At 30.9% G+C, this 19,322-nt stretch overlaps 1 protein-coding gene across 3 annotated transcripts in view; it reads right to left on the bottom strand.

The window, feature by feature from the left end:
• Positions 1 to 1,445: 1,445 nt before the first annotated feature.
• Ccz1 (vacuolar fusion protein CCZ1) overlaps positions 1,446 to 19,322 on the bottom strand; it is a 70,234-nt gene continuing 52,357 nt past the window's right edge. For all 3 annotated transcript variants that reach the window (XM_076454102.1, XM_076454103.1, XM_076454104.1), the window contains exons 10-13: positions 19,179 to 19,290; positions 16,427 to 16,582; positions 4,561 to 4,688; positions 1,446 to 3,605 (exon numbers count right to left, since the gene is read on the bottom strand). In XM_076454102.1, coding sequence (XP_076310217.1) covers positions 3,550 to 3,605; positions 4,561 to 4,688; positions 16,427 to 16,582; positions 19,179 to 19,290 — 452 coding nt within the window. In that variant the 3' untranslated portion in view covers positions 1,446 to 3,549. The remainder of the gene's footprint in view (positions 3,606 to 4,560; positions 4,689 to 16,426; positions 16,583 to 19,178; positions 19,291 to 19,322) is intronic.

The raw sequence follows: 19,322 nt of genomic DNA, 5'->3' as shown, positions 1-19,322 counted from the left end.
GATTTGAGATGACTGCTGATGAGCTAACTCTGTTTTAGTTTCCAATGTATAATGAACTCTGCAAAACCTCACCGTAAAGAATAAGTGCACACTAAGATTTTAAGTAAATCTGAGAAAGAAAAAACTAAAAACAAACAGAAGGTAAAGTAACTAAAACAAATTCCAGAAACAAACAAACAAAAAAACTAGGTTAATTAGATCAATATGGAAAAAGAACTCGAGGTCAAGGTAGAGAATAGATACATGTGAATGTTCTCAATGAAAAAAGGCGAACCATGGACAGATAACAACAAAGTTGAGCAAGAAAAATATGAAAACAAGCAGACTGAGAGTGAAAGAGAGAAAAACAAATGAGAAGATATTCAAGAAAAGAATAAGAATCGCAACCATGCACCATACAATATGAATCTCAAGGTCTGAGAGGAAGAAGGGCTTGGGGTTCGGTATGAAGTTGGAAAAAATATCTAAAGTCACCACTGAAACACAGCTCCTGTTACGGGGTGTCAGGACCAAATATCTGTGCAAGATCAGTCACTTTAACTAACCTTGTGCCCATGAAATTGTACATATTTTAACTTTTAACGTTGGAAGCATATCTTCACAATATTTGGCAGGGTTGAATTAAACATTACAAGTTTGTTGTATGCCAAACATCAGATTTTTTAACTCCAGATTTATCTTTGAATTTAGAAAGTCTTTACTTTACTCAGACTGTCAAGTGCAAGATGATTTTCAAGCTGAGAATAAAGCTATTTTGTGTAATCTGTTTTTTTATATAATTTATATGACTTCTATAACTTCCAAGAAGTTATTAATAGTTCATTAATATTAAAAGTTCATTTTCAATAAATCTATATTTTATCTGTTATTCTCTCTACCCTAGCACTAACTGTATTGGTCCTTATTCAACCTTGTAACCACTACATGACAAAAATATGAAACAAATTTAAATTACTCATTTTTCTTTATAAATTGACTGCACATTGTTGAAACAAACAATTATACTCTATTTATATTTAAAACCAAAGCTAATATGTGTTAGTTTTTTTACATTCACATTGAGCATGTGCTGTGTATTTTTCTTTTTCCTCACTTAATAGGTTTCGAAATTTTATGTTTTAGTTTCTTTTATAATAAAAGTATACATTAAAAAAACAAAACCTTTTCTACTTACATCTGAAATAATGTTTTTTTTTAATGCAGTTGTACTTGTAGAACAGAAGTCTATGTGAAATTCTAGGCTTAACTCTTAGTAACAACAGTTAGATCTCAGAAATTTTTTTATAAATTCTAATATGCAACTTAGAATATGAAATTATCACTAATGTAAAATATGATGTACTAAAAGTAATATAAGTTACCTGGCTTTCTAACTAAACTAGAAGTCAGTTAAATATTTCATGTACCTAGTCACACAGAATCTTGCAAACAAAGACAACTATGGCAAAAAGTTTAAAACACTTTATTTCAATGGCTCTAGAGCCTTTTGCATTCATTACATTGAAACCTTCTCTTTCAATTAGTTACAAATAATTCAACATCAAATGTCAGAGAAAATTACTGACATTGTTTGAAGCAGATGTACTTAGCTTTCAGTTTATTGCTCATATCTCAGAGTAGAAAGCACTGTCAATACAAACTGACAGTTCAAATATATATACATATATATATAATGTAAATACAAAATTCCACAGAAAGTTAAAGGTCATAAACTGTTAAGAGGTAATATATGTTGATAATGAAGTTGTTTAATTAAATTTGAAATGTAACTTCAGAAAAGATAAAGGCAGCGACATACACGCTGTGAACCACCTGTGCTCTAAGGAATATGAGAAGAAATAAAATTAATATAAGAAAGGATAATAATTTGTATCAAAAGTTCTGAAACCAAGAAATATAAAGGTTTGAAATATAATGTTTGGAATTGGAACTAAATGTTTAAATTAGTAAATAATAAGTGCAAATTTTTCATAATTTGTAATCAAAAGAATATGAATTACTAACCTATTAAGGAAAGAACGAGGCCTTTGGTTTACACAGTATGCTCAAGGGTAGTACTGCATATGGAGGATGTGTTCTCCTCCTATTGCACTAATTATTGCACAGTGTGATTACTAATTGCATTAAAACTGTCACACCATACCTTAAAACGTATAGGGATGGGAGCTTCACTTGAAGCTTGGTGCATGCAAGATAATGTTTTTGGTTGTGGCACAAGGTAACAGATCTCACTCATTTCTGTAAAGAGGTGAGTAGCCTCTATGAATCACTTTTTTATTAAGATACAAGTAGTGTATAAATACCGAGTAAACCTTACTGAGTACTTAAAACTGCTTAGGTTGTTCTGAAGTATAGGTGGTGTACTGGTATGGGAAATGTCATGGCATAGAATAGGTTATTTAATTTTTTTTTAAATGGTAAATAAAATTCAGAAAGCACTCAAAAATTATTACTTATCACTCCAATATGATGTATTTTAGTGCTGTTTCACAGATGCTTTTCGAAATGATAGTGCAAAAATGCTCATACAGTCCAAAATGGTTTGAAGAGGATGCAACTAAAAGAGGCAATTTTCTGGAATATCACAGATTTTAAACCAAGTTGAATCCTGGTTATTACTGCTACTGAATGTGGTCAAATTCAATTTTTGGTGTGGGTCTTAAAGAAATAGCCATTCAGTTTTGTTGACAGAAGTTAAATGATTCAAAATATCCTGAAAGCCATGTGTGTCATTTGTTGTATAAGCATGGTTTTTAAAATATAAGGAAAACAATACTAAGGGAAGAAAAAACACATATTGAAATCATACAATAAAATGTAGTTAAGACACAATTAAATCATATCAATTTGAAATAATAACTTTGTTTATAAATAGCTATAAAAGTACCTCAAGTACAACACTAACATACAATACAGTTATCAATACACCAAATGACTACCATACAAACAGAAATAATGGATTTAAACATAACAATACTGTACTATTCTACACATATTCCTATGTTACAAAAAAACTGGATTATTACATAAAATGTTAAAACAGTATCAATTTTGGAAAAAAAAAAAAATTAGCTCCTTGTTTTAATTAATTAGATTTTTTTCTGTACTATCGAACAGGAAATGTTTGATATAATGTGTTAATGGTACACACTAAGGTTTTGTCAATTAATAGAACAGTCCTTTCTTTTTGAATGATTTTTGAGTATAAATAAGCAACTTTCTCTGTAAAATAGTATTTTTGATTAGTTTCTTTACTTTTAGGTACTTATAAAAATTTACTTTCTGCTTCTACAGTTCTGTTGTAACAGATTTTGCAAGTTTTCAGACATTTATAAGATCTTATAATAACTAAATATTCCCAATATGACACAACAATCAGAACATACTAAATTTAATGTATGTTTTATTGTTCAGAATTAACACTATTTCTCACGCTATATTCAAATAATTTATTAAAACTGTTATTTACAGTTTTATTGACAGTTCTACATATACATTTAATTTACATTTCATGATCACAGAAACATGGCATACTTGATTAAACTGTCGCTAATCTAGAAAAAATATGTTTTGAAAATGTGATGCACAGAGACGTTTCACTTCCTCTGTAAAACAAAATATCACATCATTAATATACTTTTGACATTATATCTTGTGAAACTTTAATTATTGCTACATAGACTGCAGTCAATTTATTCATTAATAAAGAAAAGATTTAATAGAAAAAGTTACTAATTAATAACAAAATTTAAGTGACTGTATCCACTACTATCCAAGAGATCACTATTAGGAAATATTCAAAATGTAACAAACTAAGCTATTTTCAACCTATATTCTATTTCAATCAAATTCTGATATTTCAGAAGTATTATTATACTTAGGACTTAGCTATTAATAAACAAGAATTTTCATTCAAGTTCATTGTATACAAACATGAATATCCAGAAACACTATTTGTAAATATGAGTTTAAATATGCTTTCAGATCTATTTCATAGATGAAGTACAAAATGTCTAATATAAAAAAAATGACTGCTCTTGTAAGTAATAAGCCTTGATTCATCTTTCACTCTGGCCTAAGAATGATGATGACTAGACTATATTTATGAGTGTGAAAGCTGGTTAAATCCAAAATAGTAACAGCAGTATTTAAACAAACTTTTAGAGTTGTATATATAAACACTGACATTTAAACAGATTAGAAATTATTTCTTAAAATCTAATAAGAATAAAAACAATTTGACAATTTTAGTAGCTTATATGCTTCCATTTAATTAAATACTTAATAATTAGCCATGCACTTATATTTATCAAATAACAGAAAGCAATTTTCAACTGTACTTTCTGTCATTCTATATTATTTGTTAGAATTATTACACAGCTTTTGTAGTTCTATACTTCTATGACTTTTTTGTAACAATTCTACCTAGCAGCATTTATCTTGTAACTAAAGAATTACAGTAAATATAAAAATAGGGTCAGCTGTAATTGTACAAGTTTGAATGCAAATATAAACTAGCCAAATACCACAAACTCACAAGAAACAAAATGTAATTCTTACCATTAATCTCAATCAAATTAGCACTCTTCTGATTCAAAACCACATAGAATTCCCTCTGATCTGACATCTTCCCTACAACCCACCATTCGCTCATGGTTTTCATTATTATCTCTCCTGAATCATTTATCCTACAAAGTTGAGAAAAAAAAAACACTTGAAAATGACTGATAAGTGCAAGCAGAATGAATTTAAGTGAAAAAACTACATTGATCAAGATAAATTTAATATATTACAATAAAAATGCATTTTTGTTACTATTTTAAAGTAAGATAAAATAATGTATCTACCTACATATATAACTTTTAGTTGGCTTGTACTAATGTGGTATTAAGTTTACTGATGTCCTTCAAAAAGTTACAAATATCCAGAAGAGTAATATTTCAAAAGCAAAAGACAACAATGAAAATACAAATACACAAAATTAATCAAATCTTCATGTGTATACTGAAAGATGTGCAAGTTTTCACCAACTGGTTGGTTTCTTATTCACAGTAAGAATGTGTAACTGGTTATTGTGGTTTTAAAAAGCTTCCAAAAATGCCCACATGGGCCAAAGACTGAAGTAAGAACAAGAAGATACTACACCTTCAGGTCATTCCAGGGGTTCAAAGTGTGGTATATCAAAATCATTAGAATAGCTATGTCAATGATTATTTCCAAATAAATATATCAAGAGAAAGACTAACCCATAGTAACTTGCTAAGTGCCTGTATTACTTCTTTACATGAACTTAAACCCACAACAGGAGTAGACACAGATATAGAGCCAAGCTGTTTGAAACTTATATGGAATGACTGCTGACGTGTAAACTTTACCCAAACAAGATTATTAGTGTATTTGTATATCTAGTTTAAAAGGATGTCATAATTATACACAAAGCACTTTGGTAAAAACTTTAAAAAAAGTACTTGAATATAACTTAGAACAAAAGATACATTCTATACTAGTTATGTAAAAGTGAAATTAATTAGACTTTTTGTTCATCTGTGATGCTACTTATGCAAATAATTATGCATTAAATGGGATCACACTAATTACACAAAAAAGTGAAACACTGAAATAATATGGTATAATTATTTAAATATCTATAATATTGTAATTAAGTAATTCTACTGGCAAACTGTAATAATATACATATCAATGACATGGTGGAGTACTTTAATCGAAACCTGGTGGAACCTGAAATTGTACATCAGGATTCTGATTACAAGGGCAACACACTAATGACAATTCTAATCATGACTGGACCACCTCCAACCAACACCATACCCACCTGAAAAGTACCTACAGAAGGCAGCAGGAAGGGGGTATAGCATAGTAAGAAAAAACAATCAGTCAGATACAGACAATAATATGGCATAGTGCTGTAACCAAAACCTAATGGCATCTGAAATTATACTTCAGTTCAGTGGTAGAAAGTGCTATACTCCACTGATTCCTGCAAAATACCACCAATACTCTCAAATGAGTGGTATGTTTCATCACTCAGGAGAAGGTGCTTTCATGATCCATCATCCATCCCTGTGGCTAGGAACTGGTAGGTGGTAAGGACTTCTGTATCCCATTAGAAAAAAGAAGGGAAGGAGATGGAGGATCTGAGGGCTGCATCACTGGAGACAGTGCAACGAGTGACCATGATGTCCTGTTATGAAAAGTAAAGCTACTACATTGACCAAATCAATCACTAAAATCTGATGCTACCTGTAATTGTACATTTGATCAAACTAGGAAGAGTCTCAATGGCACAAAGCATCAATCTCTACAGTGTACATAACCCAATCTTGCTACATAATTGTTTAGAAATGGACATCATTAGAATGGAGACACACAAGCAACACATGGCAGCATCTGGAATTACACATTAAGTCTGCAATATAAAGGGCTATAATGTAATTGACACTGAACATGGTTACTTATGGACAGTCCAGATTTTTAAATGAGGAAAAAACATTCCTTGTCAGCCACTACTTGCCACAAAGTGAGATCCACAATAAACTAGTTAAAAAAAAACCTCCTCAAAAAGTATGAACATTTTGAAAAACAATCTTTCATAATTTCAAAATGCAAAAATTTAAATACATAGTAAAAGACCTGAGCTTGTAGTATAAATGAAAACATCAACAAATCCTTGAATAAAAACCAGCACATCTGTAAAGTACTAATGGCAGCTGAGAAGTGATTAATGAGTGCAGACGTGAAGATGGCACTGGCTACAATATGAATTGTCTCTCATTCCTATTGGTGGAGAGCTACTGCATGATCATCTGCATGTATATGAATATGCAGAAGCAGGAGGTGGAAGGATAGTGGTGGAGCATTAAAAATTTGCACTGATAGAGGGCAGTACTAATTGGAAAAAGTTATTTTGTGAGGTGAGGTAAGATAATGTATTGGAAAAAGTGCATGTTAATAGCACTGTATAAAAATTTGATTCTGTAACATTTCAAGCTTTTTAAGAGAAAACAATGATACAGAAAGTGCTGTGTGATACACCATGTATCCTAGTTTTATTACTGCAAAGAAAAAAATATTTTTTTTCTACACCCAATTATTTATACCTATTGCTTGCCTTGAGAATCCAAAACTTTCATCTTGAATTGCAGTTACACCATTTTCAAGCTATTATAACTATGCAAGACACAAAAATAATTCTTTTTTCTTTAAGTGCCACCCATGTACAATCATTAAAATGTTTAGAAGCTAAAAGTATTTAGTGTTTTCAGCCAACAGTTACTTCATGCAAAACAAAATATGAGCTCAGCTGTTTCGATCAACTTTATAATCACAAACATATATACGACTCCAAATGTACCACAAAACCTGTAGCAACCTTGTAGTAAAACATGACAAATCTGTTGCACCTAAAAAATTTCATTCTTTTTAATAAAAGTATTTTTATGAAAGACTTCTCTGAGAATAAGTAAGTAAAGACTTTAGTGAGTTAACGTGACTGAAATGTGACTTTCATGTTAAATATTTTTCATATTTCAAGTGAAACTAAATGAATTAAGTTTTTTTTTCAATAAAACTTTATACTTACTCTTATTTTCTCTACTCTAACATTATTATTTCCATTTTTCAACAGCTATCAAAAATACATTTTTTTTCTATAATGACTGCAGATTGTAATACAGTTACAGTTATTTATCTTTAGAGCTTTGAAACTATTTTTTCAGAACTGTTTTCATCTAATTTTACTTCTGCTCTTTGAACTGCATCTAACTTCCCTGTCAAGCATTGTATCACCCAGTGGAAGTGAGGATAATACACAGTAAATAAAGCTTCAGGTTACATCATGCAGTGTTTAAATAGGTATTCCTTGTGCATTCCTCTAGTAATATCATGAAAAGATTTTTGATTTAATTTTTTTCATTCATGTTTACATATATAACCTATAAATTTTTAATTTTAACTTAAGTCACTTTTTTCAAAATATATATATAACAAAAAAAAAGTCCATAAAGATTAAGAAATTTAGTGCTTATCTTAGCCTTAGGCTGGTTTGCATTCAGATGCATGTTTTTTTCTTCATGGTCACTGTCCAAAAAATAATTCATTTAACTTTTAAATATGTATTTTGGAATATAAAAATTCTTTAGATACCAAAATAGAATGTACCAAAACTGTTATAATTTACCTGGCTTTCTAACTAATATATATAGGTTAAAAAATTTCATTACACTTCAGAATGAGAATTTCAGTATACACACTTCAAGATCTGCTTGCAAAATAGCAATCATCATCAGGAATACAAAACAGATTATCTTCATAATCATGTAGCTTATATAATGGCCTTTCTATTAATTGAAAATATGTACCTTTTATAAAAAAGTGTGACAAAATAAAAAGAGTTGGAAAGAGATTGTGGGAGCATGTGGCAAGTTTATTTACATTTCAGAAAATCAAGAAAATGGTATATCCTTATTTTATATTATAACTTGTCAATATCTATAGTTAGCGTATCTACTTATGGAAATGCGAGAAAACCTTAAAAACAAAATTCAAAATACAGAAGGCCACATTGCATAAGGAGGTTATAATTTTCCTATAATGAATTATTAATACTGTTTTCTCACACAAATAGCTATTCTTACGCAGTGCTGTATTCTATGTGTAAAAAATGTTTTCATATGCAACAAGTCCTGAGCTCCCACAAATCTTACAATCAACTCATTCAAATGTGGCTTGTATGTAATTCTTCATGCAACAACCTTCCACTAATAAAAGTGTGACACTCCTTTGATGCATGCAACGTCCTCTATTTGATTCTACCAAACTATAACTTTAATGCAATGTGGGAAAATTATAATTTCTGATATGGTACATTACCTCTGTTCTCAAGAATAGCTAGAATCCCACATGGAATAGATGAAAGGACCACTGCAAGGGAAAAACAAAGGAAACAAAGTCTGAAAAACATCAAAAGGACAGGCCCTCATGGGAGAGGATCATACATGGGAGACTACATTACGTCTTTATCAGGTATACTCTTTACCCAGTTTGGAATGAGGTGTCACAGGTGGAAAAAGAAAGTAGAACATCCTTAAGGGAGAAAACAATGGTAGGATAAGGATCCATACTACCATCTAACAAATTTCAACCACATAGAGTATTGAAATGTGAAGGGAAGTAAATGGAAGTGCTTCTGGGTATAAAGTGGCTAAGGCACAATGGACAGTACATGGCAAGTCAACGGATAAGCAGCCCAATAACCAGCAGTCAAGGAGACAAAACACTCAAGTAAGAAAATCCATAATACAAGAACAAGTGGGTCTAACAGGTGAAAACTCCTGACTCAATAACCAATAGCAGAAAACAATTCACCATAGAGGAAGGGTGAATGGAACAAACTAAAAAAAGAAGTGACCCACCAGTACAAAAACTGAATCTCTTTGCCAAGGACCAAACAGAAACCAGTATGAAGATGGGGAATATGTAGGGCTGGATAAAATGATGGTAACAAGGGTTGACATAGAAGAAATAAAGTAAGAGAAATAAGTGACAGAGGGATAGATTAGAGCTGCAACAGTTGCAGGAACCACAGTTGTGCAAACCAGTAAGGAGCAATCAGAAGGATTTCACTTGGAGCAACATGACAATCAAGATCAATCTTGGATGATAAATATACAGATATATCTGCTGGTTCAATCTTGACTGAAAACATCAACATCCAAACAAAATGCTGAGAAATTGGAGACCAAAACAGAAATTCTTTAGTATGAAGAGATGTGGCAAATCCATTCAAGTGAGGAGTACCCCACTAAAGGCATAGTCACTGGAGAATATCTAGAAGGGAAAGACAATCCACAGAAATAAAGTGCACCAAGAATATGACATGCACTGGTATAGATACCTAGCGCTAGATGTGTGCCCCAAAATGTAGGAGGTTCAAGGTCCAACTGCAAAGGAAACAAGAATGGGTTCCACCTTGGTGATTAAGATAACCTACCACTGTAGGTTTATTGGAATGGATCATGACTGGAAAATTCCTGATAAGATGAAGAAAATGATTACAGACAAGGTATAACCAGTAGCTCCAGGATGTTAATACATGGTAAGATCTTTAGGCCTGTGACCACCAATCTGAAGCATCCTGCTGATTGACCCACACCCCCAGTCCTGAAGGGAAATGTAAATTCTGGATAAGGTGGAGGAAGTGGAACTCCCATTGACATGTTAGCCTTGTCCAATCATCAGTGTAGGAAATACCCAACATATATGCCATACATGGCTATGGAGATACACACTGCTGACATACACTACTTTTCTTTGGCGACTCTAAACCTGGTTAACCTCCTCAAAAACGATTACTTCATGTAGAAGTGGCTTGCAGATCCAAATGTATGTTTTATTTATTTTGGCAAGTTTTTTACATAGTAGCATTGAAGGCAGTTTATCAGTTAATAAATTTCAGCTATCAACTCTGTAACTAAATTCATGCTGATGTCATTAATTTAAATGAGACACCATACCTGGTTAACCTACTCAATGCAGTTACATGATGCAGAAATGGCTTGCACATCCAAAGTACATTTTAATTTATTCTCGTATGTGTTTTTCAATAGTGGCATAAAGGTCAGTTTAGTAGTAATGATAATCACAAATCAGTCTTGAAGGATAATCACAAGTTTCAAATTATAAAACCTTTACCAAACCCAGAACAACAAATAGCAAAGGTATAGCACTGCTTTATCACAAAAACACAATAATTATCTTTCCACTATGTCTGATTTAATGTAATAACTAATCCATTCTATGTCAGATCCATCCATTCAATAAACCTTTCATTATCTTACTGCCTACCATTGTTTCACTCACAACCCCATTGAATATAAGTTATTTTCAAACAATTTTAAATTTATACTCCAAAAATTATCATTATAGGGGATCTCAATTACAAATATATGAACTTCAACTGTCAATTAACTAATACAAATGGAAAACTTCACATGCATTTATAAGCAATAACAATCTTATAACCATAAATACCAATCAACCAACTAAAACACACAAATAATTCACAAGAGGTGCTAGATACAGCTATCATTCCTACTTCCTTTATTTCACATTTTTCTCATTTTATGGTGCATGATAATATTAGTGGTGATCATGATTCTTTCAGTTATACCCTAACTCAAATAACAACAATCAATCATTATCCAAAATATTAAATGTTTTACCATAGATTGGTCAATACTTAAGGTACGCAGCCTGTAATCAAAACGAAATAGAATAAGTAAGCTTCAGGTATCACCAATCCTATATTACAAGCCATATATAAAATCATTCCAAGCAAAATGGGGAATCAGAACACAAATTCATGGAAACCCACCCTGGAAATTCATTAACTAATACAAGAAAAATGTAAACTAAAACAAAACTTTATCATAACACATAACACAGACCATATCTAACAGCTCTGGTAAACAAAAAGAACAGTCATATCAAAAAGAGCATAATGTCACAACAACCAGACAACTAGGACACTTTCTGTAAATCAATAAATAACTTCACATTTAACTAATCACTTTTCTTGAAGAAATTTAAATCAGTTGCTGACAACTAATTAACATCAATAGCCAGCATACATTAAAACAATATAATAGCAATCAGTGGCCAATAAATAGCTAACATATTTCCAATATATCACAAAACTCTTTTATAACCTTCTGAAGACTAACTTGACAAAAAGCACTATGATAACATACACAATCACATCACAAACAATTCTGAAATGTTCCAACCATCCTTTTCTACCTCATCCATCTCATTTTCATCCTTCTCCAGGTAACTTACATATACAACCAATCACAGTTACCAAAATTAAACCTAATCTTAGGAAAAATAAAATTACTGCACTAGGTGAAGATCAAATAAACAATTAAATTTTAAAAAGTCCAACAGATAATACATTAACACATCTAGCAGAGAAAAAGCACTTTTTTTACAGTAAGAACACTACTCATTAATCTGAAAATCAGCAATCATTAAAGTCATTCCCAAATAATACAGCAACTGTAATAACTCTTAATAGTTACAGGTAATTATCTTTTTTAACACACTAGACAAATTTATGGATAAAATAGTTTCCAACTATCTCTCACACTTTCTCAAAACATAACGATATTCAAACTACAGGAAGAAAGAAGACAACCACAGATTAGCTTGTAAGACTAATCAAAACCATATACCAAGAATATAACATAAAATTCACCATAACAGCCACTTTTCTTGAGGTAAGAAAAGTTTTTGATTCAGTGTGGCATGATAGCCTCACATACAAATTAAATAAACTTCAGGTTACAAGAAAACTAATTAGCTGGATTTCCAGTTTTCTTCTAACAGAAATAATAGGATTAAAATAACAATTCCATATCAAATTCCTTCTCGTTTGAGGCTGGTTTACCCCAAGGTTCCATTTTAAGCCCATTAATATATATTATTTATAAAAATGACAGTTCATTTTCCACTAACTTATTCATTTACAATCCACAATTCAATGACACCACCATACAGAGTTCTTCTATTAAACCATTAAAAAGTTAAAACCATGGTCACATGCATCCAATTCTCAGCAAAGATACATCCCTCCATTTCATCTAATCAGACAGAATAATCCATCATTAGACCCAAACATATCTTCTAACCATCTATTTAAAACACATTTTATTATGTTTGGTGTGTATTGCTATTATTCTATGTAGTGCTAACTCCTTCTTTCCTGTAGTTTCCTTGCAGGCACTAAGTAGACAGACTTTTAGGCACCTGCCTAGTGAAAGCAAGTTTTTTTGGGGTACTCCAGTCCCCCCCACAGAAAAATTTTGCTTTGAACCTTGGATCCTCTGATCCCATCTCTGAAAAAGAGACCTTATGTGAAACTTTAGAATGTTAAGAACTAAGTTAATTAAGCTTACACAACCAAGCCAATTTATTGCTTACCTCTAGCCAATAACTAACCAGGTACATTTTTAAAATTCTCAGTTATATGAAGTACCTAAAACTATCTCAATTTACCAAATACTTTTTATTTTATGACAATGTTTAATCTGTGGTTTACCATGCTTTCTTTACAGATCATATATTTATTTGAACTGGTGTGTTTTCATCAAAAGCTTGGTCATCAAGCTCTTCTCTACCTGTATAACAATGCCACACAGCAACCAAATACTGAGAGGAAAAGATATCATGTAACAAAGAAGGATGGGGATCATATGAAATTGGAGAAATGTATAAAATGGAACATAACTGAGAAATAATGTTAAAGAAAAAGCCATATCAAGCTAAGCCAATTCTGCAAAATAACATAGCAAAATCAGGTGGAGGGAAAAGGCTGTTGAAACCTTTGTCAACATCAACAAGTTTGGCATGTTCAGAAGAACTAGGGGCAAGATCAGTAGAAATAGGTTGATCCACATAACAATCTTACAGCAAATGATAGTCACTTCCATCTGTAGTCTGTACGAGTGTACTAGTAGAAGGTATGACCTCCAAAAAAAAAACTAAAACTTTGGAATTTATGGTGTTAAAATGAAAATCAAACAATCATTTGATAAAAAAAATACACAACTGTGAAAATATGTCATCTGGAAAGTCTAACTGTTGAAAAACAAACAGAAACAAAAAATCTACTCCAGAATAATAAAAAAAAAATCACAAAGTTGAAGAACTTTGTAGAGCACAATAAAAATGTCTTTACACAAGTACTTGCCAAACAATAAATAAGTTTGGCAGAATCGAACTGAGGGAGTCACATACACCAAGGGTATGTATTGCACTCTCATTTGTAGATGGCTGTTGCTTTATGATTTACATACGAGATGTATTTGAATCTGTTGATTGTAAGATATGTGAGAGCCAAAGGCCTGTGAAATTTGAATTTTGTTTTGCACGTAAAAGGCAGCATTGATTAAGGATAGCTACTTATATGAGAGGAGGTAAGGTACTGTAGAAGTGAAGACTGAGAATTTATGTAACATATTATTTTGAATCTAAGTAATTAAAAGTTAGATAACATTAAAATTTCAATTATACACTACATTTTAATGCCAAGTTTTGTGACATATTTTGTTAATAATAGTTTAATTAAATTTTGAATGTTTGAACAATCACAATTTTTACGGCTTTCTAATTAAGCAACAAGATTTATTACAAATACATCCAAACTAGCCCCTGTGATTTCTGTGGGAACCAAATTTGAATTATTAGTGAAACTGAATATTCTGTGTTTAGAACATAACATTATACAATACATCATTCGATAGATGGAAACCTTGAATTTTTTTCTGCTGGTTATAAATAAAAAATAAATTCCAGTCCCAGTTATAGCCACCCCTTACTGCTTATGTATTCATCCAATCTTTCCTTGAACACAGTTAAATTTTCTGTCTCCACCACCCTTGAAGGGAGCTCATTTTGAGAGCCAACCAAGCTGTCTGAAAAGTAATACTGTCTAAACTGCAGATGACTTCTATGCTACAAATATTTGAATGTATAACCTCTTGTTATCAATACCCTTAATAATCTTAAACACCTCAATCAAATCCCCTCTGACCCTTCTCCTCTCGAAAGAAACTGAGATTTTAGTCTCTCCTCATAGAACAATCTCATCATTCATCAAAATTGTTCAAATCCAACCAAGTCTCAGCAATACCTATAATATCAAAATCTTCAGTTTCCACAACTGCTTTAAACTAATTAAATTCTAATTCTCATTACATTAGGGCAGTGACAATTAATCATAGATTTTAAAATATATTCATATTTTATGCCTGTTGTACATGTTTTTACATTATACTTACTACTTCTAATATCATAGCCCTAACTCCTGTCTAGCCTTATTTCAAATCACCCACAACAGCTATGTAAATAGTCCTTGCTAACATACTATTTTCTGCCTTGTTTAAGTGTAAGCCATCCATTCCAAAAAATATTAACTTTCCCATTAAAATTACCCCAAAAATCCAACTAACTTATTTGCTCATCCCAACATACTGATGTAATCCTGGTATTCAATCCTAGTTACCTATTTAGCATCTCATCTCCACAATTTTCCTTGGGAATATCCCTGACAAGCTATGGTCTCTTTTTTTAAATGCCCTCGTTAATGTTTTATACATATGAATAATCCAATAAGATTCATCATTTCTTACATCATTAGAACCAACATGCACCACACACACAAAAAAAAAAACACAAACTGCATTGCTACTAGAATCATGAACTATCTTCTCTGATTCTATCAATTATATTCTATATCAGTGTCCTTGGATAGCAAAAATATACTACTTTAGTTACATGCCAAACATGAGAGGCACCTACAATTATAACTTCTCTATCCTTTACATTATCATCCCTTGTGATCTCACCTGCTTCCCCTACCTGCTCCTCCTCATCACTAGCAAGGTTCCTGGACCTGGTTGCTTAATTTAACCTCAAACCCACCCTTCTCCCAAAATACATTATTTTCCAAGCTTTTAACTCTACTTCCTTTCTTAGTTCCATTGAATTCCTATTTGTTGAATATACCCTTAATGAAATAAGATAACTACAAATTTTGTTCAAAGTGCTTTGGTATACTGCATATCTAGATTAAAGTTAAGTAATATGTAATTAATAAATCCTGAAAAACAGGATATGATAGGCAGGTGTGACAAGAATGGTCTGATTTTTTGTTTCATATCTCTGTAACCAAAAAGAAATTTAATGGCATAAAAATTATGATTTGTTTCAGCAATGAAGATTTTATAGTGAGTAATTTACATTTAATTTTGGAGTTTCTTGGGTGGTGGTAGATAAAAAATGTGATAAAGATGATACCTAGAGAAAATGGGTCACTAGTGAAAATTCAGGATTTCATTTAATATTACTAGGTACAATAAAGAACTTAAAACTTGTATACTATTAAAAGATGGGTTATTAGCTCAGATTTTATATTATGCTGATTAGTATAGCATAAACAAAAAGTAGTTTAATAAAATTTTGAATGCAAGACATTAAAACCTTGAGTCATGTATAGTAAAGGTGTACACAGCATGAGAAGGTTAGTATCACAATTAATATAAAAGAAAAGTAAACTGTTCATATTCCACTTAATTATGGATATCAAAAGTACTTTGTATGAACTTTATATACTGGTGAGTGCATGTTATTAAAAAGACATGTTAATTTGTGCATATTTACTCCATTAAAAAAATATTGTCAAATAAGAACTGCCAGACTATATACAGATTAAAAAAATTACGTGTCCATTATACCATCATAGATAATAAAGAATTTCAGAGCTTAAAAAATTTAACCACATTAAAGCTAATATAACAACACTCTACATTAATGCAAACACTCAATATAATATTGGACTAACACTTACTTTGATAGATCACAGTTGATGTCAGCCAAGAGCTTCATGATATCAGAGGGCACTGGAAGACTTGTAGACTTCCTGCCATCTGGATGAATACTTGATTTTTGAGCAAGATTCATGTGGTTGAAATAAATAAATCGAAGCTGGGTGTCAGTCGTTGTTCTGCAAAAAACACAAATAGGATTCATAAAAGTAATTTTCTGGTAAATGGAACAAAAATTAACTGTTAGTGAAAGCACCTTTTAGATAGCATATTTTTTCAAAATCATGAACTAACCCTATTGTGACAGGTCACTGATCACGGGCCACATCATTGCATTTGTTGACTTGCATAAAAAATGTTATTGAACAACTATTTTATGAATTTATACTAAATATGTTTGGTATCAAATTATAATTCATATTTTGGTATTATATAATTTCTTAATTTCAAACAAATATTACAATAACACAAATATCAACTTTTTTGTGTCATATGGTTTGTTGAATGGAGCGTTGGTTTAAATTGTGTTTGTGATGTCCAAATACATAGTCTATAGTTTCATTTGAACTAAGAACTCAAATTAATAATATTGGCAAGCTATAATTTAAAATAAGAACCTCCTATTTCTTTTACATGCTGGTGTTCCAAAATGCACACAGTAGCCTTGTCCACCTCTTTCGATTTTTGGAAACAGTTCCTTATGTACACATACTTCTGTCTATGTCATGTGAATAACCAATCAAAAGTTCAGAATGTCCCTCTAGGAACTTTCTCAGCCATTTTGAAATATTATGGCATCAACTTGTTCTTTCAATCCAAGATTTTAAACTGGTGTGTTAAGTCTTTAGTCAGTTTGAAATTTTATATATTTTTTATACCCAAATACAACTTAGTTACTAAGTTTGATAAATTATAGTGAAATTCTATGGTACTGATGTAGTTATTTATGATTTTTGATTATTCCAAAAGTTATTTATAAAATCTTTTAAAAAAAAGTTTTGTTTTACATCCTCCACTTGCAAAATTTGATAAGTTTAGCAACCCACAAGCAGCAAATGAGTACACAATTCTTAACAAGAAGAGATAACAGTTTCCTACACTTCTTTATTTACAGTTATGTTTAATTTTAAGTACTTATTTGCAAATAGTAATAATGTAAATACATATATAATGTATTATAAATGAAACTTGATTGAATTTTACGCTAAAACACAGTCAAGATGGGTCACTTTGTATAGGCCACTTTTATATTATTTGATATATTAATATGAGTGCATGTGTGCCAGTGTGAATGCAACTTCTGCAATGTTAAGTCAGGCAGAACTGGAAGGTCAATATAATAAAATTAATAAATGTATAATGTTATGAGAATTAAGCTACTTAGACTAAATATTTGCACTTTTGTGTGATAATTTGCAGTTATTACGGAACAAAAAAGGATAATGTATACTTCCTAATTTTTTATCATGGTTATGAGGTTGGAAAAATTGACAGACCCTATATATTCTTTGATAGACTGTTTAGGTAGACTATTCATTATGAAACTTTGTAGAATGGATGGCAACTGTCTTTCTCCTTTCCAAACATCGTCCTCTACACTTATGTCTCCACAAGAGGCAGTTGCCGTCCATTCTACAAAGTTTCATCAGACCCTATACAGTTAGAGAAGAGAAAATAACAAACAAACTATAAAAGTTTTACTGAAAACAAATGTTTGAAATGTATTTAGGAGGTTTCAGAGACTATACAAATAATATTTATATTTCTGGAATAAAGAATATTTTTTTTAATTATATCATGAATATTGCTTTGCACTCAGACTAGTAACATAACAGACTTAACTTCACAAACCAAATTTTAACAAAAACCCTTAAGTAAAATATCAGACTTTTTTTGCACAACACTTGCAATCTTTACTAAAACTACAAAATTTTGTGAAAGTACACATACTTCATTAAAAGTTAGTGCAAATACTTAATTTGCATACATTTTTAAGCACAGACTCAAGTAATATTAGTGAAATTTACTATTATTTCATAATTCATCTTTCCAATTCACCCATCAGATAGAAGATCAACCTAATTTATTCTTTCGGGAAATCATATTACATGAAATTACCATAGACCTCTAAAGTATTTTATAATTTAATCATTTCTGTATGTACTACATTATGCAGCACCAACAGTAATTATGAACTGGTAAAGAAAAATGGTATAAAAATGACCTTCTAATAGCATATAACTGTGAAACTATACATACTATAACTGAATGCATCTAATGTATTCTCACAAAATTTGGTAAATTCTTGAAAAATATAACAAGTATATAGTTAAAAAAGGTAGAATTCTTAATTTTATTTATACTAACTTGAATTTATGGTTTAGTTGGTCTGACCCAGACAACTAATAGATCTGGCAAAATGACACAAAATTATTCATATACATCTAAATTAATTTAGGTTACTAAATGTTGGATTATAAAGCATTAAAGAATCTATAAATATTATGTGTGTGTGTGTGGTAAAAATAAATCTGCAATATTATTATATTTGATTATAACAGGCTTATCTGTATTTACATGCATTTAAAGAATAACAAAACAAACACACAAATCATATTTTACTTTAAAAGCTTGTTCATTAATCTACTGCTGTTCTCTACTACTCGATGTCACAGGAAAACAAAAAAATATATATATACAAATATATGTTGAATAATTTCATTAGATATATACCACACTGAAACACATTTTACTAGTGAGGAAATCATAACTTACGATGTTGCTAATTTAGAGTACTGTTCACTAATATCTGATGCTAATGTGGTGAGTGCTGGCCCTAGAAAACTATCTAACCGTCTGAAAAATTCTTGGCTTAATTGGTGATTACCTAAACAGAAAACAGCAAAAAAAATGAGATAC

The sequence above is a fragment of the Tachypleus tridentatus genome, chromosome 9 (genome assembly GCF_004210375.1).
Source record: "Tachypleus tridentatus isolate NWPU-2018 chromosome 9, ASM421037v1, whole genome shotgun sequence".
Taxonomy (NCBI): Eukaryota; Metazoa; Arthropoda; class Merostomata; order Xiphosura; family Limulidae; genus Tachypleus; species Tachypleus tridentatus.
This window is presented reverse-complemented; position numbering and strand designations above follow the sequence as displayed.